Source organism: Mustelus asterias, chromosome 20, assembly GCF_964213995.1.
Source record: "Mustelus asterias chromosome 20, sMusAst1.hap1.1, whole genome shotgun sequence".
NCBI classification, from domain to species: domain Eukaryota; kingdom Metazoa; phylum Chordata; class Chondrichthyes; order Carcharhiniformes; family Triakidae; genus Mustelus; species Mustelus asterias.
In genome coordinates, this window is record NC_135820.1 from 4,298,355 (window position 1) to 4,323,286 (window position 24,932).

At 47.0% G+C, this 24,932-nt stretch overlaps 1 protein-coding gene across 1 annotated transcript; it reads left to right on the forward strand.

The window, feature by feature from the left end:
* Positions 1 to 18,649: 18,649 nt before the first annotated feature.
* Positions 18,650 to 24,531, forward strand: LOC144508738 (putative G-protein coupled receptor 139). Its single transcript, XM_078237047.1, has 2 exons — positions 18,650 to 18,719; positions 23,621 to 24,531. Exons 1-2 carry the CDS (start codon positions 18,650 to 18,652, stop codon positions 24,529 to 24,531), a joined length of 981 nt encoding a protein of 326 aa, XP_078093173.1.
* The last annotated feature ends 401 nt before the right edge of the window (positions 24,532 to 24,932 follow it).

Below are 24,932 nucleotides of genomic sequence, written 5' to 3' on the forward strand. Positions count from 1 at the left end.
CCTATCAAGTGTGAAAGTTTGTATGGAACCGGAAGAAATAGCAGAGGTACTACATGAATACTTTACTTCAGTATTCACGAAGGAAAAGGATTTTGGTGGTTGTAGTGCAGACTTGCAGCGGACTGAAAAGCTTGAGCATGTCAATATTAAGAAAGAAGATGTGCTGGAACGTTTGAAAAGCATCAAGTTAGATAAGTCGCCGGGACCGGATGGAATGTACCCCAGGCTACTGTGGGAGGCGAGGGAGGAGATTGCTGAGCCTTTGGCGATGATCTTTGCATCATCAATGGAGACGGGAGAGGTTCCCGAGGATTGGAGGATTGCGCATGTTTTTCCCTGATTCAAGAAAGGGAGTAGAGATAGCCCTGGAAATTATACACCAGTGAGTCTAACCTCAGTGGTTGGTAAGTTGATGGAGAAGATCCTGACAGGCAGGATTTATGAACGTTTGGAGAGGTATAATAGGAAGAGCAGGAGATGTAGTATATATGGACTTCAGCAAGGCATTTGATAAGGTGCCCCATGCCAGGCTTTCGAGAAAGTGAGGGGGCACGCGATCCAAGGGGACATTGCTTTGTGGATCCAGAACTGGCTTGCCCACAGAAGGCAAAGAGTGGTGATAGATGGATCATATTCTGCATGGAGGTCGGTCACCAGTGGATTGCCCCAGGGATCTGTACTGGGACCCTTACACTTTGTGATTTTTATAAATGACCTGGATGAGGAAGTGGAGGGATGGGTTGGTAAGTTTGCTGATGACTCAAAGGTTGGAGGTGTTGTGGATAGTGTTGAGGGATGTCAGAAGTTGCATCGAGACATTGTTAGGATGCAAGACTGGGCAGAGAAGTGGCAGATGGAGTTCAACCCAGATCAGTGTGAGGTGGTTCATTTTGGCAGGTCAAATAGGATGGTGGAATAGAATATCAATGGGAGGACCCCTGGCAGAGTGGAAGATCAGAAGGGTCTTGGGGTCCGAGTTCATAGGACGCTCAAAGCAGCTGTGCAGATTGAGGCTGTGGTTAAGAAGCCATATGGTGTACTCGCCTTCATCAATCGAGGAATTAAGTTTGGGAGTCGTGAGATAATGTTGCAAATTGATAAGACCCTGGTCAGACCACACTTGGAGTACTGTGCTCAGTTCTGGTCGCGTCATTACAGGAAGGATGTGGAAGCCATAGAAAGTGTGCCGAGGAGATTTACAATGATGTTGCCTGGGTTGGGGAGCAAGCCTCATGAGGATAGGTTGAGTGACCTCTGCCTTTTCTCCTTGGAGAGACGAAGGATGAGGGGTGACCTGATAGAGGTGTATAAGATGTTGAGAGGTATTGATCGACTGGATAGTCAGAGGCTTTTTCCCAGGGCTGAAATGTTTGCCACAAGAGGACACAGGTTTAAGGTGCTGGGGAGTAGGTACAGAGGAGATGTCACGGGTACATTTTTCACTCCGAGGGTGGTGGGTGCGTGGAATGAGCTGCCGGCAATGGTGGTGGAGGCGGATTCGATAAGGTTTTTAAAAGAGTTTTAGACAAGTACACGGAACTTAGTAAGACAGAGGGTTTTGGTAAGCCTGGTAATCGCGAAGGTAGGGACATGTTCGGCACAACTTTGTGGGCTGAAGGGCCTGTATTGTGCTGTAGTTTTTCAATGTTTCTCTGTTTCTAAACATACCGTTCTGAAGAAACATGATACAAATATATTCCTCAGAGGCGCAGCATCACCACACACATGATCTTTAGTAATAGAAGGACTGGGGGCGTACAAAACTGCACCCAACTGTTTCTAACTGATTCCATCACGCAAACCAGTTGCCCATCCATTGACTCCAAAGAACAAAGAAAGAGGAACAGTACAGCACAGGAACAGGCCCGTCGGCCCTCCAGGCCTGTACCTATCATGATGCCGACCTAAATTTAAACCGTAAGCACTTGCGGAGTCCATATCCTTCCATTCACATCCTATTCGTGTATTCCTCTCGTTGCCCAATAAATGTCGCTATCACAACTGCTCCCACCACATCTCCGGGCAGCGCGTTCCAGACATTCACCACCCGCTGTGTAAAAAAACATGCCTTGCACCTCTCCTCGAAACTATTCCCCACGCACCTTCAAACTATGTCCCCTCGTACTTGACTTTGCAATCCTAGGAAAGAGCATCTGGCTATCCACTCTGTCCATGCCACTCATAATCTTATAAACCTCTATCAGGTTGCCTCTCAACCTCCATCGTTACAGTGAGAACAAACCAAGTTTATCCAACCTCTCCTCATAGCTAATGCCCTCCAGACCAGGCAACATCCTCGTAAACCTCTTCGGTATCCTCTCCAAGGCATTCACATCCCTCTGGTAGTCTGATGACCCGAAACGTACACTATATTCTAAATGAGGCCTAACTAAGATTCTGTACATTTGCAGCATGACCTGCCAATTTTTATACTCTATGCCGTGATCGATGAAGGCAAGCATGCTGTATGCCTTCTTGACTACCTTACCCACCTGCGTTGCCACTTTCAGTGATCGTCTACACTTCCCACTAAAGTTGATTGGCCATGCTAAATTAACCCAAGTGTCAGAGGGATTAGCAGAGAAAAGACGTGGGTTTACGGGAATAAGGCCTGGATTGGATTGTGATCGGTGCACACTCAATGGGCTGAATGGCCTCACTCTGTACTGTAGGGATTCTATTCTATGGAGATGTGTGTTAAGTCAGTGAAGATATATCTTCACCGTGAGAGTAAAGCGATAATTCACCGACCTCTTCAGTTGGTCTCTGACCTTACTCTGGGTCAGTGCATAAGCAGCGGTGTTGGTACAGGAGCTCAGGTAGAACAGCATTCACCCGCTGTAATCCGCGATAATAACCGGGTGGTTGTAACTCGGGTAAACATGTCTGTTGGAAATCTCAATCAGTAAGAAAATAACGATCTTGGTCATCCACAGAAATATAAAGCTGCCCGACACAACAAACAACAGCATGATGGACCTTCACCTGTTGGCCACCTCTGCGACTTCTCTCTGCCCCCCCCCCCCCCCCTCCTCCTTATTGGGAGCTCAGTGAACCCTGCGGGCTCGATTGGCCAGCACAATGTGCCTGGCGGTCAGAGCGTTGAGCAACATGAGCAGCAGGTAGGGGATGAATGAGTTCAGCAGGTGGTGAAGCCCGAAAAACACCAACCACCCTGGCAAGGTGAAGAACTCTAGTCTGGTGGCACAGCCCCAGGGTACACCACCCAATGTGACGTAAGGCTTGAACTTGAAGTATAAAGGTACATTCCTCAAAATGTTCACCAGGCAGACGATCACCGCCACTGCTGTCATCTGGGTGCAATATCGAGCTTTCAGATTGTGCCAACAAATGGCCACATAACGGTCAATGGTGAAATTTATGGTGATCCAGACTGAAAAGTCTATGACAGTGTCGCCCAACGTAGCGTTAGTGCTACACACCGCCATGTAGAACAGGAATGTGAACGGGAACTAGATGCGACAGAGGGTGTTGAGTATGACATTGAAGGAAATGACCAGTAGATCCGCTGTTGCCATGCAGACCAGGTAGAGAGAAACACCTTTCCCAATGCCGCACTTTCCCCGAGACAGGATCACGACCGTCACTGCGTTAGCTGGAAGATAAATTGAGAAGCTGTCTCACCATCGAATCCCGACAGTGCAGAAGGAGGCCATTCAGCCCATCGAGTCTGTACCAACCACAATCCCACACAGTCCCTATTCCCATAACCCCATGCATTTAGCGTAGCTCGTCCCCCTGACGCTGAGAGGCAAATTACCACAGCCAATCCAACTAACCAGCACATCTTTGAACTGTGGAAGGAAACCGGAGCACCCGGCGGAATCCCACGCAGACATCGGGGTGAATGTGCAAACACCACACAGTCAGTGACCCAAGCTGGGAATCAAACCAGTGTCACTGGCGCTGTGAGGCACCAGTGCTAACTATTGTGCCACCATGCCGTCTCAGTGGAGGCGATGGAGAAATGTGATGCACCAAAGTTACCACAATTTGACCCAGCAAAAAGCAGACTCATCAAGTAAAATAAAACGCGGACCAATGGCCAGTGGTATTATTGCCAGAATATTAAGACAGAAACTCATTTAATGTTCTCGGGACCCGGGTTCAAATCTTGTCATGGCAGCTGGTGGAATTTGAATGCAATAATAAAAATCTGGAATGAAGAATCTACTGATGACCATGAAACCATTGTTGGAAAAACCCATCTGGTTCACTCGTGTCCCTTTTGGGATGGGAACCTGCTGTCCTTAACTGGTCTGGCTGGGGCGGCATGGTGGCACAGTGGTTGGCATTGCTGCCCCACAGCGCCAGGGACCTGGGTTCAATTCCGGCCTCGGGTCACTGTCTGTGCGGAATTTGCACGTTCCTCAGTAAAAATAACTGGAATTAAGAACTTCCTGATGACGATGAAACCATTGTCGATTGTCAGAAAAACCCATCTGGTTGACTAATGTCCTGGAGGGATGGAAATCTGCTGTTCTTACCCGGCTTCGGTCACTGTCTTTGTGGAGTTTGCACTGCCCCGTGTCTGCGTGGATTTCCTCTGGGCGCTCCGTTTCCTCCCACAGTCCAAAGATATTCTGGTTAGGTGCATTGTCCGTGCTAAATTGCCCCTTATTGTCAGGGGCTAATGCACAGGTGCTGTTAAGGGGATGGGGCCTGGGTGGACTTGTGTTTGATACAGATTCGATTAGCCAAATGGCCTGCTTCTGGACTGCAGGATTCCATGAATCCATTTTGGTTTTGGCAAGGCATGGCGCTTTCTGTGGTGTGCACACTGTAACTTGTTAAAACTCATTTCAGTTTCAGATTATTTGTCAGTGTCAAAAGTAGGCCTACATTCACACTGCAATGACGTTATTGTGAAAACAGCCTCGTCGCCACACTCTGACGCCTATTGAGGTACACCGAGGAAGAATTTCGCTTGGCAATGCCCCTAACCAGCACGTTTTTCAGTCTGTGCAAGGGAACAGGAGCACTTGTGGAATGTGGGTAACTTTGGCTGGGCCGGCGTTTATCACACATCCCTAGTTGCCCAAAGGCATTTGAGGGTCAACGACATCGCTCTGGGACTGGAGCCACTTGTAGGACAGATCCGTTTAGGACGGCAGATTTCCTTCCCCAAAGGACATCAGTGAACCAGATGGGTTTTTCCAACAGTCCACAATTATTTCATGGTCATCAGCGGATACTTAATTACAGATATTTTTTGTTGAACTCAAATTCTACCACCTGCCATGGTGGGATTCGAACACGATTCCCAGAACATTAGTTGAGTTCCTGGATTAATAGTCCAGCGATAATACCACAAGGCCATCGCCTTTTAATACTAGGTGTTTACTGAATTCAAATTTTATCATCTGCCATGTGGGATTTGAACCTGGGTCCCCAGATCTCGCCCTGGGTCACTGGGTTACTCGCCCAGTGATAATACCACGATGCCATTCCCCCCGCCCCCCCCCCCCCCGGCACTCAGGTCCGGGGATAAGAATTAAACCCGGAATCTTGCGACTCAAGAGGCGAGAATTGTCACTCACTGAGCCACGGCGACTGGCTGGAAAGGTATGTTTTGCCACAACAATGGGACGGCACTGAGAAAGATGGGTTGAGTGAAAAGAAGATTCTGTCACTGTGCCATCCACTAACCCTGATAACGGTGAGGTTCACAGAATGAAGAACTAGAGGTATCAGACTCAAAATGAAAGAGGACGATTAGAGAGAGAGGGAGTAAGTGAGCTTCCATCTCAGTGAAAGGTATGAGGTTTTCTAACTCACACCCCCGGGTATTGGCTGACGCAACAACCATTCCAACATCCCTGATGAGGCTACACATGTGATCAAAGAGGACCAGTGGATACCGGAGCAGTTAAATAAATAAGATTCCAAGTGGGACTACAGTATAAACGCTCCTGTGGTCTGGCCATGATGAGCAGCCAATTAAATCTATAATGCAACAGGCAATACATTACTGATTCGGTCCTCACTCTCATAGAAATGTGGACGGAGAACGAATGGCTATAAGAATAATTTTACAACAATAATGGCAAAACTGGCTTTATAGTGGCTATTCTGGCTGAGAGTGAAGCATGCTGGGATTTTTGGTCAATTTATGGATTAAAACCAGATGCAGATCATAAAGAGGCTCTTGAATGGCAGTTGTGTCATCTGAAACTTCCCAGATCGGAGAAATTGTTTATATTAACCCAGACACGGTGTCTCTGATTTATATGGCTGCTCCGTAAGGTACATATCAAATGAACAAAGCTTAATGTCGTCGATCAACAGAAATTTCATTGGATGTTCGAGCCATGTGACCTGTTTCTGGTCTCACAGTTGGCCAGATGACAGAGATTCTTCCAGAAGTGGAGAATTGTGGATAAAAAGACATGTTTAGCCTTTTGTTGGCAGCGATAACTCGAAGCCACCAACTATCACAAGAAGAAGTGTATCCTGAAGGATGCTTCAGCGAAGGAGAAGATAGATTCTACATCGAGGATATTTCTTGGCCAAGGTGTTCCTAAACTCAGTAGTATCTATTTTCAGTTAAATACTAAAAGTTGATATTTAGTTCGAGTTGATGTTCAGTTAAAGTTAAAGTTCAGTAAAGGGCTCATGAGTTGTAACTGTTTATTTTTGAGTTGGTACTAGAAGTGTTAAATAAAGAAATAATTGAATTACTGAACAAAAGAAAAAAGAACAAAGAACAATACAGCACAGGAACAGGCCCTTTGGCCCTCCAAGCTCGCGCCGCTCCCTGGTCCAAACGAGACCAATCTTTTGTATCCCTCCATTGCCACTCCATTCATGTGGCTATCTAGATAAGTCTTAAACGTTCCCAGTGTGTCCGCCTCCACCACCTTGCCCGGCAGCGCATTCCAGGGCCCCACCACCCTTTGTGTAAAATACGTCCTTCTGATATCCATGTTAAACCTCCGCCCCCCACCCACGGCCTCACCTTGAACCTATGACCCGTCGTGAACGTCACCACCGACCTGGGAAAAAGCCTCCCACTGTTCACCCTATCTATGCCTTTCATAATTTTATACACCTCTATTAGGTCACCCCTCATCCTCCGTATTTCCAGTGAGAACAACCCCAGTTTACCCAATCTCTCCTCATAACTAAGCCCTTCCATACCAGGCAACGTCCTGGTAAACCTCCTCTGCACTCTCTCGAAAGCCTCCACGTCCTTCTGGTAGTGTGGCGACCAGAACTGGGCGCAGTATTCCAAATGCGGCCAAAACAACGTTCTAGACATGTGCAACATCAAACGCCAACTTTTATACTCTATGCCCCGTCCTACAAAGGCAAGCATGCCAAATGCCTTATTCACAACCTTCTCCACCTGTGATGTCACCTTCAAGGATCTGTGGACTTGCACACCCAGGTCCCTCTGCGTATCTACACTCTTTATGGTTCTGACATTTATCGTATAGCTCCCCCGTACGGTAGTTCTAACAAAATGCATCACTTCGCATTTATCTGGATTGAACTCCATCTGCCATTTCTTTGCCCAAAGTTCCAGCCTATCTATATACTTCTGTAGACTTTGACAATGTTCCTCACTATCTGTAAGTCCAGCCATTTTCGTGTCGTCCGCAAACTTACTGATCACCCCAGTTACACCTTCTTCCAGACCGTTTATATAAATCACAAACAGCAGAGGTCCCAATACAGAGCCCTGCGGAACACCACTAGTCACAGGCATCCAGCCGGAAAAAGACTCTTCCACTACCACCCTCTGTCTTCTGTGACCAAGATGTGGAGATGCCGGCGTTGGACTGGGGTAAGCACAGTAAGAAGTCTCACAACACCAAGTTAAAGTCCAACAGGTTTATTTGGTAGCAAATACCATAAGCTTTTGGAGCGCTGCCCCTTCGTCAGCTGGAGTGAAAATCTGTTCTCCAACAGTGCACAGATACACAAGCTGAGACCAAGCCAGGTCTCCACCCATCTAGCCACCTCCCCCTTTATCCCTTGAGATCCAACCTTTTGCACCAACCTACCATGAGGGACTTTGTCAAACGCTTTACTAAAGTCCGTAGAGACGACATCCACGGCCCTTCCCTCGTCAACCATTTTAGTCACTTCTTCAAAAAACTCCACCAGGTTAGTGAGGCGGGACCTCCCTCTCACAAAACCATGCTGACTATCGTTAATGAGTTTATTCCTTTCTAAATGTGCATACATCCTATCTCTAAGGATCCTCTCCAGCAACTTCCCGACCACGGACGTCAAGCTCACGGGCCTCTAATTTCCCGGGTTATCCTTCCTCCCCTTAGTAAATAACGGGACCAGATCAGCTATCCTCCAATCCTCTGGGACCTCACCTGTGTCCAGTGACGAGACAAAGATTTGCGTCAGAGGCCCAGCTCTGGTCCCCCTGAGCAGCCTGGGATAGATTCCATCAGGCCCTGGGGATTTATCAGTCTTTATATTCCCTAAAAAAGCTAACACTTCCTCCCTTGTCATGGAGATTTTCTCTAATAGGGCCAACACTCCCCTCCGAGACACTCCCAATCAACACATCCCTCTCCTTTGTGAATACCGATGCAAAGTATTCATTGAGGATCTCCCCTACTTCTTTGGGCTCTCAGCATAATTCCCCACTTTTGTCCCTGAGAGGTCCGATTTTTTGCCTGACAACCCTTTTGTTCCTAACGTATGAATGAAATGCCTTGGGATTCTCCTTAATCCTGTCTGCCAAGGACATTTCGTGACCCCTATTTGCCCTTCTAATTCCTCATTTGAGTTCTTTCCTACTTCCTTTGTATTCCTCCAGAGCTCCCTCCGTTTTAAGCTGTCCGGACCTAACGTACGCCTCTCTTTTCTTTTTGACCAATGCTTCAATTTCCCTGGTTATCCACGGTTCTCAAATCCTACCCTTCCGATCATTCTTTTTTACAGGCAAATGCCTATCCTGCAGCCCTAACAACTGTTCCTTAAAAGACTCCCACATGCCAGATGTGGAATTACCCTCAAACAGCCTCTCCCAATCAAAAGCTGCCAATTACTGCCTCATCCCACTAAAGGTAGCCTTCCCCCAATCCAACACCTTACCCTTGGGACACCACTCAATCTTTTCCATCACTATCCTAACGCTAACAGAATTCTGGTCACTATTTGCCGCATGTTCCCCTCCCGAAACTTTGAAGACCTCACCGGGCTCATTCCCCAGTACTAGGTCCAGTATAGCCCCCTCTCTAGTCGGGCTATCGACATATTGTTCCAAAGAACCTTCCTGTACGCATTTTACAAATTCCTCCCCATTCAGACTCCCAGCCCTACGGGATTCCCAGTCGATACCAGGGAAATTCAAGTCTCCCACTACAACAACCCTATCGTTCCTGCACCTATCCATTATCTCCTGACACATCCGTTCTTCCACTTCCCTTGGGCTGTTGCGGGGCCTGTAGTATACTCCCAACATAGAGACTGCGCCCTTCCTGTTTCTGAGCTCCACCCACAGAGACTCATAACACGACCCCTCTGAATTGTCCTCCCTCTGCACCGCTGTAATATGCTCTCTAACTACTACTGCTACTCCCCCACCTCTTTTGGTCCTCTTTTGGTTAGTTTTATTCGTTCTTTTTATTCATTCGTGGGACATGGGCGTCGCTGGCTGGCCACCATTTATTGCCCGTCCCTCGTTGCCCTTGAGAAGGTGGTGGTGATCTGTCTTCTTGAATCGCTGCTGTCCATGCTCTGTGTGTTGATCTACAATGCTGTTATGGAGGGAATTCAAGGATTTTGACCGAGCGACTGCGAAGGAATGGTGATATATTTCCAAATCAGGATGGTGAGTGTCTGGGAGGGGAACTTGCAGGTGCTTGTGTTCCCATGTATTTGCTGCCACTGTCCTTCGAGATGGAAGTGGTCGTGGGTTTGGAAGGTGCGGTCTAAGGATCTTAGGTGAATTGCTGCAGTGCATCTTGTAGATAGTCCACGCTGCTGCTACTGAGCATCGGTGGGGGAGGGAGTGGATGTTTGTCGATGTGGTTCCCATCAAGCGGGCTGCTTTGTCCTGGATGGTGTCAAGCTTCTTGAGTGTTGTTGGAGCTAAGAATAATAAGCAAATAAAATAAAAAATAGAACTTAGAAAAGTTACAACCACTGAAGAGTTACACCCAACCATCAAGAGGAAGGAGTTTTAATTTGTCTCCATCTATATAAGCATTGGCATAACCCCTCAGTTTCAGTGTAATCAGTGTTATATTAATAACAAAGAACAAAGAACAAAGAGCAATACAGCACAGGAACAGGCCCTTCGGCCCTCCAAGCCCGCGCCGCTCCCCGGTCCAGGATTGAATCCTGAATCCAGGATCCCCGCCCAATTTTCCAGCCTATCTACATACCAATATCCTATCCACCGAGCTGTCCCTCACAGCTACGATGCTTTGTTCATTACAACCTATTAACTCACCCCCACCCCCCCATTCCAGACCATGTGATCTCCAGGGAGAGGCGAAAACCCAGAGTGAAAAACCCCAGGGCCAATATGGGGAAAAGGAAATCTGGGAAATTCCTCTCCGACCCCCTGAGGCGATCGAAACGAGTCCAGGAGATCACAATGGCCCTGATCGGAAAATGCTTCCCAACCCTAGTCATTTCCACTTCCACGAACACCATATGAATTCCCTGCCCCCGAGACAGGTTCCCAACTATCCGCAGTCTCGCTCTGTACTGGCACCAGCAAGATGATCATAGAATGAAGCCTTGAAACGAGAAACAAGGAACAATTAGCCCGCGCCGCTCCCTGGTCCAAACTAGACCACTCTTTTGTATCCCTCCATTCCCACTCCGTTCATATAGCTGTCTAGATAAGTCTTAAACGTTCCCAGTGTGTCCGCCTCCACCACCTTGCCCGGCAACATATTCCAGGCCCCCACGACACTCTGTGTGAAATATGTCGTTCTGATATCTGTGTTAAACCTCCCCCCCTTCACCTTGAACCTATGACCCCTCGTGAACGTCACCACCGACCCGGGGAAAAGCTTCCCACCGTTCACCCTATCTATGCCTTTCATAATTTTATACACCTCTATTAAGTCTCCCCTCATCCTCCGTCTTTCCAAGGAGAACAACCCCAGTTTCCCCAATCTCTCCTCATAACCAAGCCCCTCCATACCAGGCAACATCCTGGTAAACCTCCTCTGTACTCTCTCCAAAGCCTCCACGTCCTTCTGGTAGTGTGGCGACCAGAACTGGACGCAGTATTCCAAATGCGGCCGAACCAACGTTCTATACATCTGCAACATCAGACCCCAACTTTTATACTCTATGCCCCGTCCTATAAAGGCAAGCATGCCATATGCCTTCTTCACCACCTTCTCCACCTGTGACGTCACCTTCAAAGATCTGTGGACTTGCACACCCAGGTCCCTCTGCGTCTCTACACCCTTTATGGTTCTTCCATTTATCGTGTAGCTCCTCCCTACATTATTCCCACCAAAATGCATCACTTCGCATTGATCAGGATTGAACTCCATCTGCCATTTCCTTGCCCAAATTTCCAGCCTATCTATATCCTTCTGTAGCCTCTGACAATGTTCCTCACTATCTGCAAGTCCTGCCAGTTTTGTGTCGTCCGCAAACTTACTGATCACCCCAGTTACTCCTTCTTCCAGATCATTTATATAAATCACAAACAGCAGAGGTCCCAATACAGAGCCCTGCGGTACACCACTAGTCACAGGCCTCCAGCCGGAAAAAGACCCTTCCACTACCACCCTCTGTCTTCTATGACCAAGCCAGTTCTCCACCCATCTAGCCACCTCCCCCTTTATCCCATGGGATCCAACCTTTTTCACTAGCCTACCATGAGGGACTTTGTCAAACGCTTTACTAAAGTCCATATAGACAACATCCACGGCCCTTCCTTCGTCAACCATTTTGGTCACTTCTTCAAAAAACACCACCAGGTTAGTGAGGCATGACCTCCCTCTCACAAAAGGAACCTCACAGATAGCTACAGATATTATAAACGAGAGGGTTAATTTATTTGCCATACACACAACTCATGGGAGGAGGTTGGCAATGTCGCCCCCGGTGCACTAATACAGTGGAAGAAAGATAAAGAAAGATTTGCTGGACAAAGACCACAGAGAGAATAGTGACTGCGATGCGGGAGGCCAATGTTGTATTCCTTCATATGGTCCAGCAGAGTGGAATGATGCTGGATAATACACTCTTCCATGGAGCTGACTGCCACAATGTTGCAGACGCATGGAACTGAAGCAGTCTTCAGAGCAATGATACAAATTCTACCAAAACAGTGTTGAAGGGGCCAGGTATTCAGCAAGGCACATCCCCTATTTCGTTCTGCTTAATATATGGAACAAGGGCAGACTGAGGATCCTCAGTATCAGAAGACAATATGACTGGTTCCACCAGCTAGAACTTCAAGTCACCTGAATTCAACCTCTCCAATCTGACTCGGAAAAAGGGATGTTGCCTTCTATTATGGTCCATGAGATTGTTAAGATTTCAACCATTCAGTCTAGCATGGAGGTTCTGAGGTCCTTTGTCCCAGCAGACAGAAGTGGTCCGGATGCCCAGGGCCTGGTTTATTCAATATATATGGCCGTCGTTTAGCTCCCTTCGAATTTAGTCTCTGCATCCCACAAGGGACTGTTAGGGTCTCTTCAGAGATAACAGGTGGCACGCTGGCACAGTGGGTTCGATTCCCGGCTTGGGTCACTGTCTGCATCGAGTTTGCACGTTACCCCCGTGTCTGCATGGGTTTCCTCCAGGTGCTCCGTTTGACTCCCACAGTCCAAAGATGTGCGGGTTAGGTGGATTGGCCATGCTAAATTGTTCCTTAGTGTCAGTGGGACTAGCTTGGGTAAATGCATGGGGTTATGGGGAGAGGTGTGGGTGGGATTGTGGTCAGTGCAGACTCGATGGGCTGAATGGCCTCTTTCTGCGCTGTAAGATTCCATGATTCTATGATAGCGATGTGTCAGCTCTTGTGAAACTGTAATTAATGCAACTGTAGCTCATATTGTTCCAGGGTCAAAGACAGGCATATCTTTCGCCGTTTTTACCAGGGTCCTTGACAATGTTTGAAAATTTTAGAAATTATCCATCGGGATTTCAATATATTTATAGGTTTAAAGAATATATTAATTCTGATTGGCTCGAGTTCCATTTACTGATAGACTGTTGGCAATACATTCTCTAATACAAAGTTTCTGCCAGTTTGAAGAACAGATATTTCCGAAATTGGAAGCCAATGATCTCTGTTCTCTTCAGGGATCTGATCAATGAGATTGTTCTATTCGCAGTGCCGGCTCCAGCCAGCGGACGGCGACAATGTGACAGAGGGTAAGCTCTCCCAGCTGCTGCAGCTCTGCCCCCTGTGGGCAATAATCTGAAACTGCACATGGTCGAGCGGAAAAGCCTTGTGTTCATGGAAGGTCAGCTATAAACCGTTGAGGTTTCTGTGGAATCTGTCAAGAATTGAGCATAAAAAGGAGCTGAAATCCACAGCTGGGCCACAGACATCTATGTGGCTGGCTCTTAAAGCCTCCTGGGCCCTTTCCCCGATTTGGTACATGGATAGACAGCAGTGAACCCATCTCTCACAATCCGTGTTACAATCTTGCTGGAGTCTAATTACTCTTTCAATATTTTAACCTGTATCCAACACATCCATAATCTATCGGTGACTCTCCTCATTACCCTGAGTGACAACAGCCATCCCCGTTAATATTCCTCACCAATTACACTTCTTTTTACTGATTCGTGCGTCATGGGTGTTGCTGGCTGGCCTGCATTTATTGTCCATCCCTAGTTGAGAAGGTGGTGGACAGCTGCCTTCTTGAATCGCTGTAGCCCACGTGCTGTGGTTTGACCCGTTAGGGAGGGGATTCCAGGATTTTGACCCAGCGACTGTGAAGGAATGGTGATATATTTCCAAGTCAGGATGCTGAGTGTCTCGGAGGGGAACCTCCAGGTCCTGGTGTTCCCAGGTATCTGCTGCCCTTGTCCTTCGAGATGGAATTGGTCATGGATTTGGAAGATGCTGTCTGAGGATCTTTGGTGAGTTTCTGTGGTGCATCTTAAAAGTTTAACGTTGTGAAGTTTAATTTATTAGTCGCAAGTAGGCTTACATTAACACTGCAATGAATTTACTGTGAAAATCACCTAGTTTCCACACTCCGGCGCCTGTTCCGGTGCACTGAGGGAGAAGTCAGCATGGCCAATGCACTTAACCAACACGTCTTGCGGACTGTGGGGGGAAACCGAAGCATCCGGAGGAAACCCACGCAGACATGTGGAGAACGTGCAGATTCCAAACAGACAGTAACAAAGTCGGGAATCGAACCTGGATTCCTGGCAATGTATGGCAGCAGTGCGAACCATTGTGCTACCGTGCCATCCAGATGTTCGATGGTACACACTGCTACTACTGAGCGTTGCGGGGAGAGGGGATGATTATTTATGGATTGGGTGACAAACCAGCAAGGCTGCCCTGTCTGGGATGGTGTTGAGCTTCTTGAGTGTTCTTGGAGCTGTACACATCCAGGCGAGTGGGGAGTATTCCATCACACTTCTGACTTGTATTTTGTAAGAAGTTTAACAACACCAGGTTAAAGTCCAACAGGTTTATTTGGTAGCAAAAGCCACACCTTTATTTTGTAGACACATTGCTGTGTGTGTGGGATCTTGTGGTGCCCACATTGGCTGCTGCGTTTCCTGCTTCGCAGGGGGAGTGTCTGTCACCATGAATTTCACAGAATGTGAAGAGCTTTGAGATGACTGGTGCTCATGCGAATGGCTGAATAAATGAGAAATAATTATTTACCCCCAACACCACAACTGTATTTTGTAGACGGTGGACACGCTTTGAGGAGTCAGAAGGTGAGCTACTTGCTGCAATGTTCCTCCCCTCTGACCTGCTCATGTAGCCATTGTGTTTATGTGATGAGTCCAGTTGACTTTCTGATCAATGGTAACTCCAAAGGATGTTCTCAGTGGGGGATTCAGTGATGGTAACACCATTGAATGTCAAGAGGCGGTGGTTAGAGTGTCTCTTATTGGTGATGGTCATTGCCTGGCATTTGTGTGGCGTGAATGTTACTTGCCACTTGTCAGCCGAAGCCTGGAGCCCGGGAAATCGGATTTAAATTGTTTATTCTTGATACAATGGATCCCTGGTGCCAATCTCACACTTTATGCAGGCAGGAGGGAACCTGTTGGGGGTAAATAATTATTTCTCATTTATTCAGCCATTCGCATGAGCACCAGTCATCTCAAAGCTCTTCACATTCTGTGAAATTCATGGTGACAGACACTCCCCCTGCGAAGCAGGAAACGCAGCAGCCAATGTGGGCACCACAAGATCCCACACACACAGCAATGTGATCATGAGGCTCTGTTTCTGGGATAGTGACAGATATTGCGCCAGGACTCTTGGAGGGGAGGAACAATTTTGCAGCTGTTCTTTGAGATTGTTCCGCTGGATCATTCCCAGCTCCCTCAGCGGAACGGAGAGGGTGGTTTTATATCTCACCCAAGATGTGCCACATTCAAACAGTGCAACATTTGCTTGGTGCTGAATTGGAGTGTCTGCTTGGACATTTCCATCTCAAGCCCTGTTCTGGCATTTGAATTCCTAACCCTGTGTTTCCAAGGCAGGCTTCTTACCCACTGAGCCACGGCAAACAGGCTTCTGTCTCGTGGTTTCAACACATTGTCATCTTGCTGAATTCTGGTCGCCACACTACCAGAAGTATAAAGAGGCTTTGGAGAGGGTACAGAAAATATTTCCGAGGATGTTGCCCATTGCCGAGGACATTAGCTTAGAGGAGAGGTTGGTGAAACTCGTTTTGTTCTCATTGGAATGACGGAGGTTGAGGGGAGGCCTGATAGAAGTCTACAAGATCATGAGACGCATTGACAGAATGGATAGTCAGAAGCTTTTTCCCAGGCTGGAAGAGTCAATTACAAGGGGGCACAGTTTGAAGGTGCGAGGGGCAAGGTTTAAAGGAGATGTACGAGGCAAGTTTCTTCACACAGAGAGTGGTGGGTGACTGGAACTCGCTGCTACGGGAGGTACTGGAAGAAAATACGATCATGATTTTTGAGGGGTGTCATGACAAATACATGAATAGGAAGGGAATAGAGGGATATGGTCCCCGGAATGGTAGGGGGTTCACTTCAGTCGGGCAGCATGGTTGGTGCAGGGTTGGAGGTTCGCAGTGTCTGTTCCTGTGCTGTAATTGTCTTTGTTCTTTGAATCTATATTCCCTGAATGTTTATACAGTTTGAGTTGCAACAATTTTAATGTAAATATCATTTTGCCAGGACAAAATTTGAATATTAACGAGAAATAGACAACATGGGGCGAGGAGGTTCCCGTCCTGCCCACCACAGGAATAGTAGCGAGCGGCGGGGCGAGGCGGGGGGAGGGGGCTGGGGGGTGCAGACCATGCAAAGTTCCATTGACGTTGGGCGGGATTTTCATCTTCCCATCGTCAGGATAGCGGGAAAGAAATTATCGGCTGCAACACGGGAACAACAATTTGTACCGCATGGGAAGAGAGTGGTGATTGGTGGCGTCTGACTGGTGGAACGGTCACCATGGAGAATGCAGCATGGACCAGTTAACATCCCAGCGCTTTGTCAAACGGGGCAGGTTGACTCTGATTGGTCAAGATACTTACCTGAGGAATGAACCAACGAATAGCTGTCCCCTGATTTATTTTTATCCCTTGATATATGAAAGGCACAATGTTTGGCAGTTCAAGAGAAACACCAAAAGAAAAGGAGATGGCCACCTGTGCCTCACCCGTTTACTCCAATATATATCCCCAATGTCAGAGGGTGCATCACTCTGCACAGAGCATCAGCTGCGACTCGATGTGGTAAAACATCACACAGGGAGAATTGTTCCCGAGTTTGCTGATTGAGAAGCCAGGTCTCTGACACAGAGAAAAAGATTCACAGCATTTTCACTCAACCCCAGGACTCAGTGAGTAATGTCACTCTGTCCGAAAAGGTGTTTTGTCGGGGGGAAATCATTAACTGCGTACGATTGGGGAATTCTGCAGCAATAACTTGCATTTATATAGCAACCTGCATGTTATAAAAGAACCCAGTGGCCCTTAACTGGAGAAATTATTGAAGAAAGCATCAGCCAGAGACACATAAGGGGATATAAAGACCAGGGGCCCAGACAGCTGGCAAAAAGTTGTTGATTTTAAGAAGTGACTCAAGGGAGGAGTGAGTAGAAGAAACAGAGATGTGGAGAGGTTTAGGGGAGGGAATTCCAGAGCTTAGGACCCCTCCCCAGGCAGCTGAAGGCACAGCCGCCAGTGGTGGAGCGATGGGAATCGGGGGATCATCAGGAGGCCAGAATTGGAGGTGTGCAGAGATCTTGGAAGGTTGTAGGGGCTGGGGAGGTTACAGAGATAAGGAAGGTTTCAGGTGCTGGAGGCGGTTATAGGTTTGGGAGAGTTGTACGGGCTGGAAGAGGTTACAGATATAGGGAGGATAGTAGGGGCTGGAGGAGGTTAGAGAGATTGGGGGTGTTGTTGGGGATGGAGGACTTCACAAATATAGGGATCGTTGTAGGGGCTGGAGGAAGTTATTGAGATAGGGATAGTGGAAGGGCTGGGGGATGTTACAGAGAAGGGGAGGGTTGTACGGTCTGGAGGGGGTTACAGAGATTGCGGGTGTTGTTTGGGTTGGAGTAGTTTACAACCGTAGGGAGAGTTGTCGGGTTGGAGGAGGTTACAGAGATAGGGAGTTTGGTAGGGGTTGTAGGAGGTTGCAGAAATAGGGAAGAGTGTAGGGGCTGGTGGGCTTGTCAGAGGTGGGGAATGTTGGAGGGATACATAGCATATACATAACATATACATATGGGCGGCACGGTAGCACAGTGGTTAGCACTGCTGCTTCACATCTCCAGGGACCTGGGTTCGATTCCCAGCTTGGATCACTTTCTGTGTGGAGTTTGCACATTCTCCTCGTGTCTGCGTGGGTTTCCTCCAGGTGCTCCGGTTTCCTCCCACAATCCAATGATGTGCGGGTTAGGTTGATTGGCCATGTTAAAATTGCCCCTTTCGTTTCCTGGGATGCGTAGATTAGAGGGATAAGCGGGTACAATATGTAGGGATATGGGGGTAGGGCCTGGGTGGGTTTGTGGTCGGTGCAGACTCGATGTGCCGAATGGCCTCTTTCTGTACTGTAGGGTTTCTCCGATATCACGATTCTATAACTGGGTATCAATCCCTTCGTCAATAACCGTTCTGAATCCTAATTTATTCAGTGATTAACCAGAAGAGTAAAATGCAAACAAAATGGTTGATCCAAAATTAGTGCAAGAATTCGAATGGAAAAAAACAAACATACCTCATTATTCCTGAATGTCCTTTTGGGGAATGCCGCACCCAGATTGTTCCATTTCCATGAGGAATATGTTGGGGCTGAGGGAATGTACAATGAGATAAGGACTTATTCTTAATGAATGTGTTCAGTACACTGGAACTAACACTGACTGTGTCACTAAGGGTTTACCATCCTGTATAAATCAGGTACTGATTTCAATTGAGGATCTGAGACCAGACTCCAATCCTGTCTGTCAGAGTCAGTGAATGTGATCACCCATCGTTCCACAATGGAAAGACCAATCATTCTACACATCGAGTTCATTTTCTACCATTTTCTCGAGGTGATCTCCATCCCAGGTGAGGAGAGCTCTCCATCCCGTCAAATGTGATGTTTAGAGTTCTGATGTACTTCACGTGAAGGTATTTGACCGATGGGTGGCACAGTAGCAAAGCGTTTAGCACTGCTGTCTCACAGCTCCAATGACCTGAATTCCATTCCCGAATTGGGTCACTGACTGTGCGGAATCTGTACGTTTTCCCCCGTGTCTGCGTGGCTTTCCTCCGTGTGCTCCTGTTTCTTCCCACAAGTCCGAAAGATATGCGTGTTTGGTGCATTGGCCATGCTAAATTGCCCCTGAGCATCCTTGGATGTGTAGGATCGAGGGATCAGCAGGCTAAATATATGGGGATACGGGGATAGGGTCTGATTGGGATTGCCGACGGTGCAGACTCGATGGACGGAATGGCCTTCTTCTGCACTGTCGGGGTCCTATGATTCGATGATGACTTTCTAACTGGAGTTTTCCATACCTTCGGAAAGGTGGAGAGGGAGATTGATTGGGAATGGAGAGAGGGATGGCAAACTCCAGCTGTGTGCGGAGAGATTCAACACGTCATGCGTTCTCCTTTCACATTATGAAGAGATAGCTCTCTTTAGGAAAGCAAACTGTTATCAGTGGGAGTGTGACCGTCAGTCAGACGGAGGAGATTTCCGAGGATTGAAAGAAGGGTTTAAAGTGAAATGAGATTTCAGGGACCCGGGTTCGATTCCCGGCTTTGGTCACTGTCTGAGTGGAGTATGCACGTTCTCCCTGTGTCTGCGTGGGTTTCCTCCGGGTGCTCCGGTTTCATCTCAAAACGAGAGACGTGCTGGTTAGGTGCATTGGCCATGCAAATGTCTCGCTCAGTGCATCCGAATAGGTGCCAGAGTCTGAGGACGAGGGGATTTTCACAGTCGCTGACATGTCCAGCTGAAGTCTTGTCTGACTATGTTCGTGGATGGGATATTCTGTACATAAGACACTGTATGGCACCATTTATCACCCGGTGTCCTGGCTGATGTTTATCACTTGATCAAATCACAAATACAGATTAATCGAATATAATTGCATTCTTGTTTCTGCAATCCTTGTTGTTGCAAAATTGGCTGCATATTTTTACATTCCAACAGTCACTACAATTCCGACAGTGTTGCGTTGGATGTAAAGTGATTTGAGATGGTCTGGTAGATCGGAAATCCACTTAAATTTCACTTCAACTTCAGGAAGCGTAGTGGAGAACATACCCCCGTCTTCATCAACAGTGGCAAAGTGAATGGTCGAGAGCTTCAAGTTTCGAGGTATCCAGATCACCAACAACCTGTCCTGGTCCCTCTATGCCAACGCGATCGTTAAGACAGCCCACCAACAGCCTCTACTTTCTCAGGAGAGGGAGGGAATTTGGCATATCCACTGCGACTCTTTTCATCTTTTGCAGATGCACCATAGAAAGCACCATTTCTGGTTGTATCACGGCTTAGTGTGGCTCATGCCCCTTTCCAGGACCGCAAGAACCGAGAAAGGTTTTTGAACGTTGACGAGTCAATCACGCAAACCAGCCTCCCATCCATTGGCACTGTCTACACTTCCTGCTGCCTCGGAAAATCAGCAGGATAATCAAACACCCCGGACATACTCTCTTCCACCTTCTTATTTCGGGAAAACGAGACAAAAGTCTGACAGCATGCTGCAAACGACTCGAGAACAACTTATTCCCAGGCTTTGGAATGGACCTATCATATATTAAGTTATTCTTTCTCCGCACCCTCACTCTGATTGTAACACTATATTCTGCACCCTCTCCTTTCCTGCTTCCCTATGTATTTTATGAACGGTATGTTTTGTCTGTATAGCTGTGGTTAGTATTCCTTCCTCATCGTGCCAGGGACATGAGTTCGATTCCCTGCTTGGGTGACTGTCTGTGTGGAGTTTGCACATTATCCCCGTGTCTGTGTGGGTTTCCTCCGGGTGCTTCGGTTTCCTCCCTCAGTCCAAAGACCTGCAGGTAGGTGGATTGGCCATGCTTAATTGCCCTGTAGTGTCAGGGGAATTAGCTCGGCTTAATGAATGGGGTTATGAGGATAGGGCCGAGAGCGGATTGTGGTCGGTGCAGACTCAATGGTCCACATGGTCTCCTTCTGCACTGTAGGATTCTGTGATTCTATGAGCACACAAGAAAGAATACTTTTCACTGTATCCCAATACATGTGACAGTAATAAATCAAATCAAACCATATCAAGTCAAATCAAATTCGAATCAAATCAAATCAAATCAAAATCAAATCAAATCAAAATCAAATCAAATCAAATCAAATCAAATCAAATCAAAATCAAATCAAATCAAATCAAATCAAATCAAATTAACAATCCAACTAGTTTTCTTTACCTTTATTGATAACACAGCAGCATTTATAGCTGTTATTTCTGTATAATTTCTTACATTCTCTGGCTCCTGTGTTCTCCGTGAAGAGATAATGAGACTAGTGTCAGGGGGATTAGCTCGGTTCAATGTAAGGGGATTACGGGGATAGGGCCAGGGTGGGATTGTTGTCGGTGCAGACTCGATTGGCCAAATGGCCTCTTTCTGCATTGTAGGATTATATGAGCATGGCAGAAACAATACTTTTCACTGTATCTGAATACATGGGACAATAATTAATCAAATCAAATTAAATCAAATCAAAATCAAAATCAAAATCAAATCAAGTCAAAATCAAATCAAATTAAGAATCCAGCTGGTTTTCTTTACCTTTATTGATAACGCAGCAGCATTTATAGCTGTTATTTCTGTATCGTTTCTTGCATTCTCTCGCTCCTGTGTGCTCCGTGAAGAGAAAATGCTCGAGGAGTCTAAAAAGTGCAAGAAGCTACTTAAGAGGGAAATCAGAAGGGCTAAAAGAAGACATGAGGTTGCTTTGGCAGACAGAGTGAAGGAAAATCCAAAGAGCTTCTATAGGTATGTTAGGAGCAAAAGGATAGTGAGGGATAAATTTGGTCCTCTTGAAGACCAGAGTGGTAGACTGTGTATGGAACCGAAAGAGATGGGGAAGATACTGAATGTTTTTTTTGCATCCGTATTTACTGAGGAAATGGGCATGGAATCTACGGAAGTAGGGCCAACAGGCAGGGTGGTCATGGAACCTTTACAGATTAAAGGGGAGGAGGTGCTCGCTGTCTTGGGGCAAATCAGAGTGGATAAATCCCCAGGACCAGACAGGTATTCCCACGGACCTTGAGGGATGCTACTGTTGAACTTGCAGGGGCCCGAGCAGACATATATAAAATGTCAGTATTCACGGGGGAGGTGCCGGATGATTGGAGGGTGGCTCATGTTGTTCCGTTGTTTAAAAAAGGTTCCAAAAGAAATCCGGGAAATTATAGGCCAGTAAGTTTGACTTCGGTGGTGGACAAGTTATTGGAAGGTGTGATAAGGGATAGGATCTACAAATATTTGGATAGACAGGGACTTATTAGGGAGAGTCAACATGGGTTTGTGCGTGGTAGGTCATGTTTGACCAATCTATTAGAGTCTTTCGAGGAGGTTACCAGGAAAGTGGATGAAGGGAAGGCGGTGGATGTTGTCTACCTGGATTTCAGCAAGGCCTTTGACAAGGTCCCTCATGGGAGGTTAGTTAGGAAGGTTCAGTCGCTAGGTATACAAGGTAGTAAATTGGATTAGACACTGGCTCAATGGAAGAAGCCAGAGAGTGGTTGTGGAGGATTGCTTCTCTGAGTGGAGGCCTGTGACTAGTGGTGTGCCGCAGGGATCAGTGTTGCATCCATTGTTGTTTGTCATCTATATCAATGATCTGGATGATAATGTGGTAAATTGGATCAGCAAGTTTGCTGATTATACAAAGATTGGAGGTGTAGTGGACAGTGAGGAAGGTTTTCAAAGCTTGCAGAGACATTTGGACCAACGAGAAAAATGGGCTGCAAAATGGCAAATGGAATTTAACGCAGACAAGTGTGAGATATTAAACAATGGAAGGACAAACCAAAGTAGAACGTACAGGGTAAATGGTAGGACTCTGAAGAGTGCAGTTGAACAGAGGGATCTGGGCATGCAGGTACAGAATTCCCGAAAACTGACGTCACAGGTGCATAGGGTCGTAAAGAGTGCCTTTGGTACATTGGCCTTTATAAATCGGAGTATCGAGTATAAAAGTTGGAGTGTTATGGTAAGGTTATATAAGGCATTGGTGAGGCCGAATTTAGAGTATTGTGTACAGTTTTGGTCACCTAGTTACAGGAAGGATGTAAATAAGTTTGAAAGAGTGCAGAGAAGGTTCACACGGATGTTGCCGGGACTTGAGAAGCTGAGTTACAGAGAGAGACTGAATAGGTTGGGACTTTATTCCCTGGAGCGTAGAAGATTGAGGGGAGATTTGATAGAGGTGTATAAGATTTTGATGGGTATGGATAGAGTGAATGCAAGCAGGCTTTTTCCGCTGAGGCAAGGGGAGAAAAAAACCAGAGGGCATGGGTTAAGGGCGAAAGCAGAAAAGTTTAAAGGGTATATTAGAGAGTGGTGGGAGTGCGAAATGAGCTGCCGGATAAAGTGGTAAATGCTTTTAACATTTAAGTGGTAAATCACTTTTAACATTTGGACGGGTTCATGGATGAGAGGGGTGTGGAGGGATATGGTCCAAGTGCAGGTCAGTGGGACTAGGCAAAAAATGGTTCGGCACATACAGAAAGTTGCCAAAAGGCCTGTTTCTGAGCTGTAATTTTCTATGGTTCTAATGAGACCTGACCTTATATTTTTCAGACCACTGCAGAACCAGTCTTTAAGTGTGTGCTTCTATAATTGATACAAAGAGAAGCTCAGAATAGCTATTGTAACTGGTTATTCCTTCATGTGGTATCATTGTGGTAACATTGGTGCATCATCCCGTTCCACACTTAACAGCTTCTAATCGCAATTTTCTTCCCCCACAGCTAACTTAGTGACGATCACGATCCTGTCTCGGGGAAAGTGCGGCGTCAGTCCAGGTGTTTGTCTCTACCTGACCTCCATGGCAACAGCAGACTTAATGGTCGTTTTCTTCTCTCTTATACTTAACTCACTCGGTTCCAGATATTTCCCGTACACATTCCTGTTCTACACGGCGGTGTGCCGCACTGTCACTGTGCTGGCCTACGCCGCTATTGATTGTTCAGTCTGGCTCACCATCGCTTTCACCATGGACCGTTATGTGGCCATTTGTTGCCACAATCTGAAAGCTAGATATTGCACCCAGAAAACAGCGGTGGCGGTGATAACCACCGTCTCCCTGGTGAACATTTTGAGGAATGTTCCTTTTTACTTCAAGTTCCAGCCTTACGGCACATTGGGCAGTGTGCCCTGGGGCTGTGCCAATAGACAAGAGTTCTTCACCTTGCCAGGTTGGGTGGCATTTTTCTGGCTCCACCACCTGCTGAACCCATTGATCCCCTACCTGCTGATCCTGTTGTTCAACGCTCTGACGGTCAGGCACATTGTGCTGGCCAATCGAGCCCGCAGGGGTCTCCGGGCTTCCAGTAAGGGGGAGTGGAGAGAAGACACAGAGGTGGCCAACAGGCGGAGGTCCATCATGCTGTTATTTGTTGTGTCGGGCAGTTTTATATTTCTGTGGATGACCAAGATTGTTATTTTCTTACTGATGGAGATTTCCAAAAGGCATGATTACCCGAGTTACAACCACCCGGTTATTATCGCGGATGTCACCGGGACAATGCTGTTCTACCTGAGCTCCTGCACCAACACCGCTGTTTATGCACTGACCCAGAGTAAGGTCAGACAGCAACTGAAGAGGGCGGTGAAATATCCCTTCACTCTCATCTGTGACCAAGTATCTTCACTGAAGTAACACACATTATTGAAAATAATTGTTGTCCCACCGTGCCGCCCACCATAATCTCATTTGGACGCTGAGGTAGAATTTAGTGTGGCCAATTCACCTTCCCTGCACATCTTTGGAAGGTGGGAGGAAGCCGGAGCTCCCGGAAGAAACCCAGGAAGACACGGGCAGAAGGTGCAGACTCCACACATGAGAACAAATTTAGCATTGGCCGCGCTGAATTCACCCTCAGTGTAACTGAACAGGCGCCAGAGTGTGGCAACTCGGGGATTATCACAGTAACTTCATTGCAGTGTTAATTTCAGCCGACTTGTGACATAAATAACTAAACTGTAACTTTAACCATGTAAAACTTTCCCCTTCTCCTATTGATGCCACACCTGAGAAGTAGCCCAGAAATGTGAATGAAG

Bases quoted from the DNA above. Each gene is read 5' to 3' on its own strand.
- LOC144508738 (XM_078237047.1), top strand. From the start codon at position 18,650: ATGGAAAGACCAATCATTCTACACATCGAGTTCATTTTCTACCATTTT. The intron at 18,720-23,620 runs GTGAGGAGAGCT...CTTCCCCCACAG, and splicing joins CGAGGTGATCTCCATCCCAG to CTAACTTAGTGACGATCACG.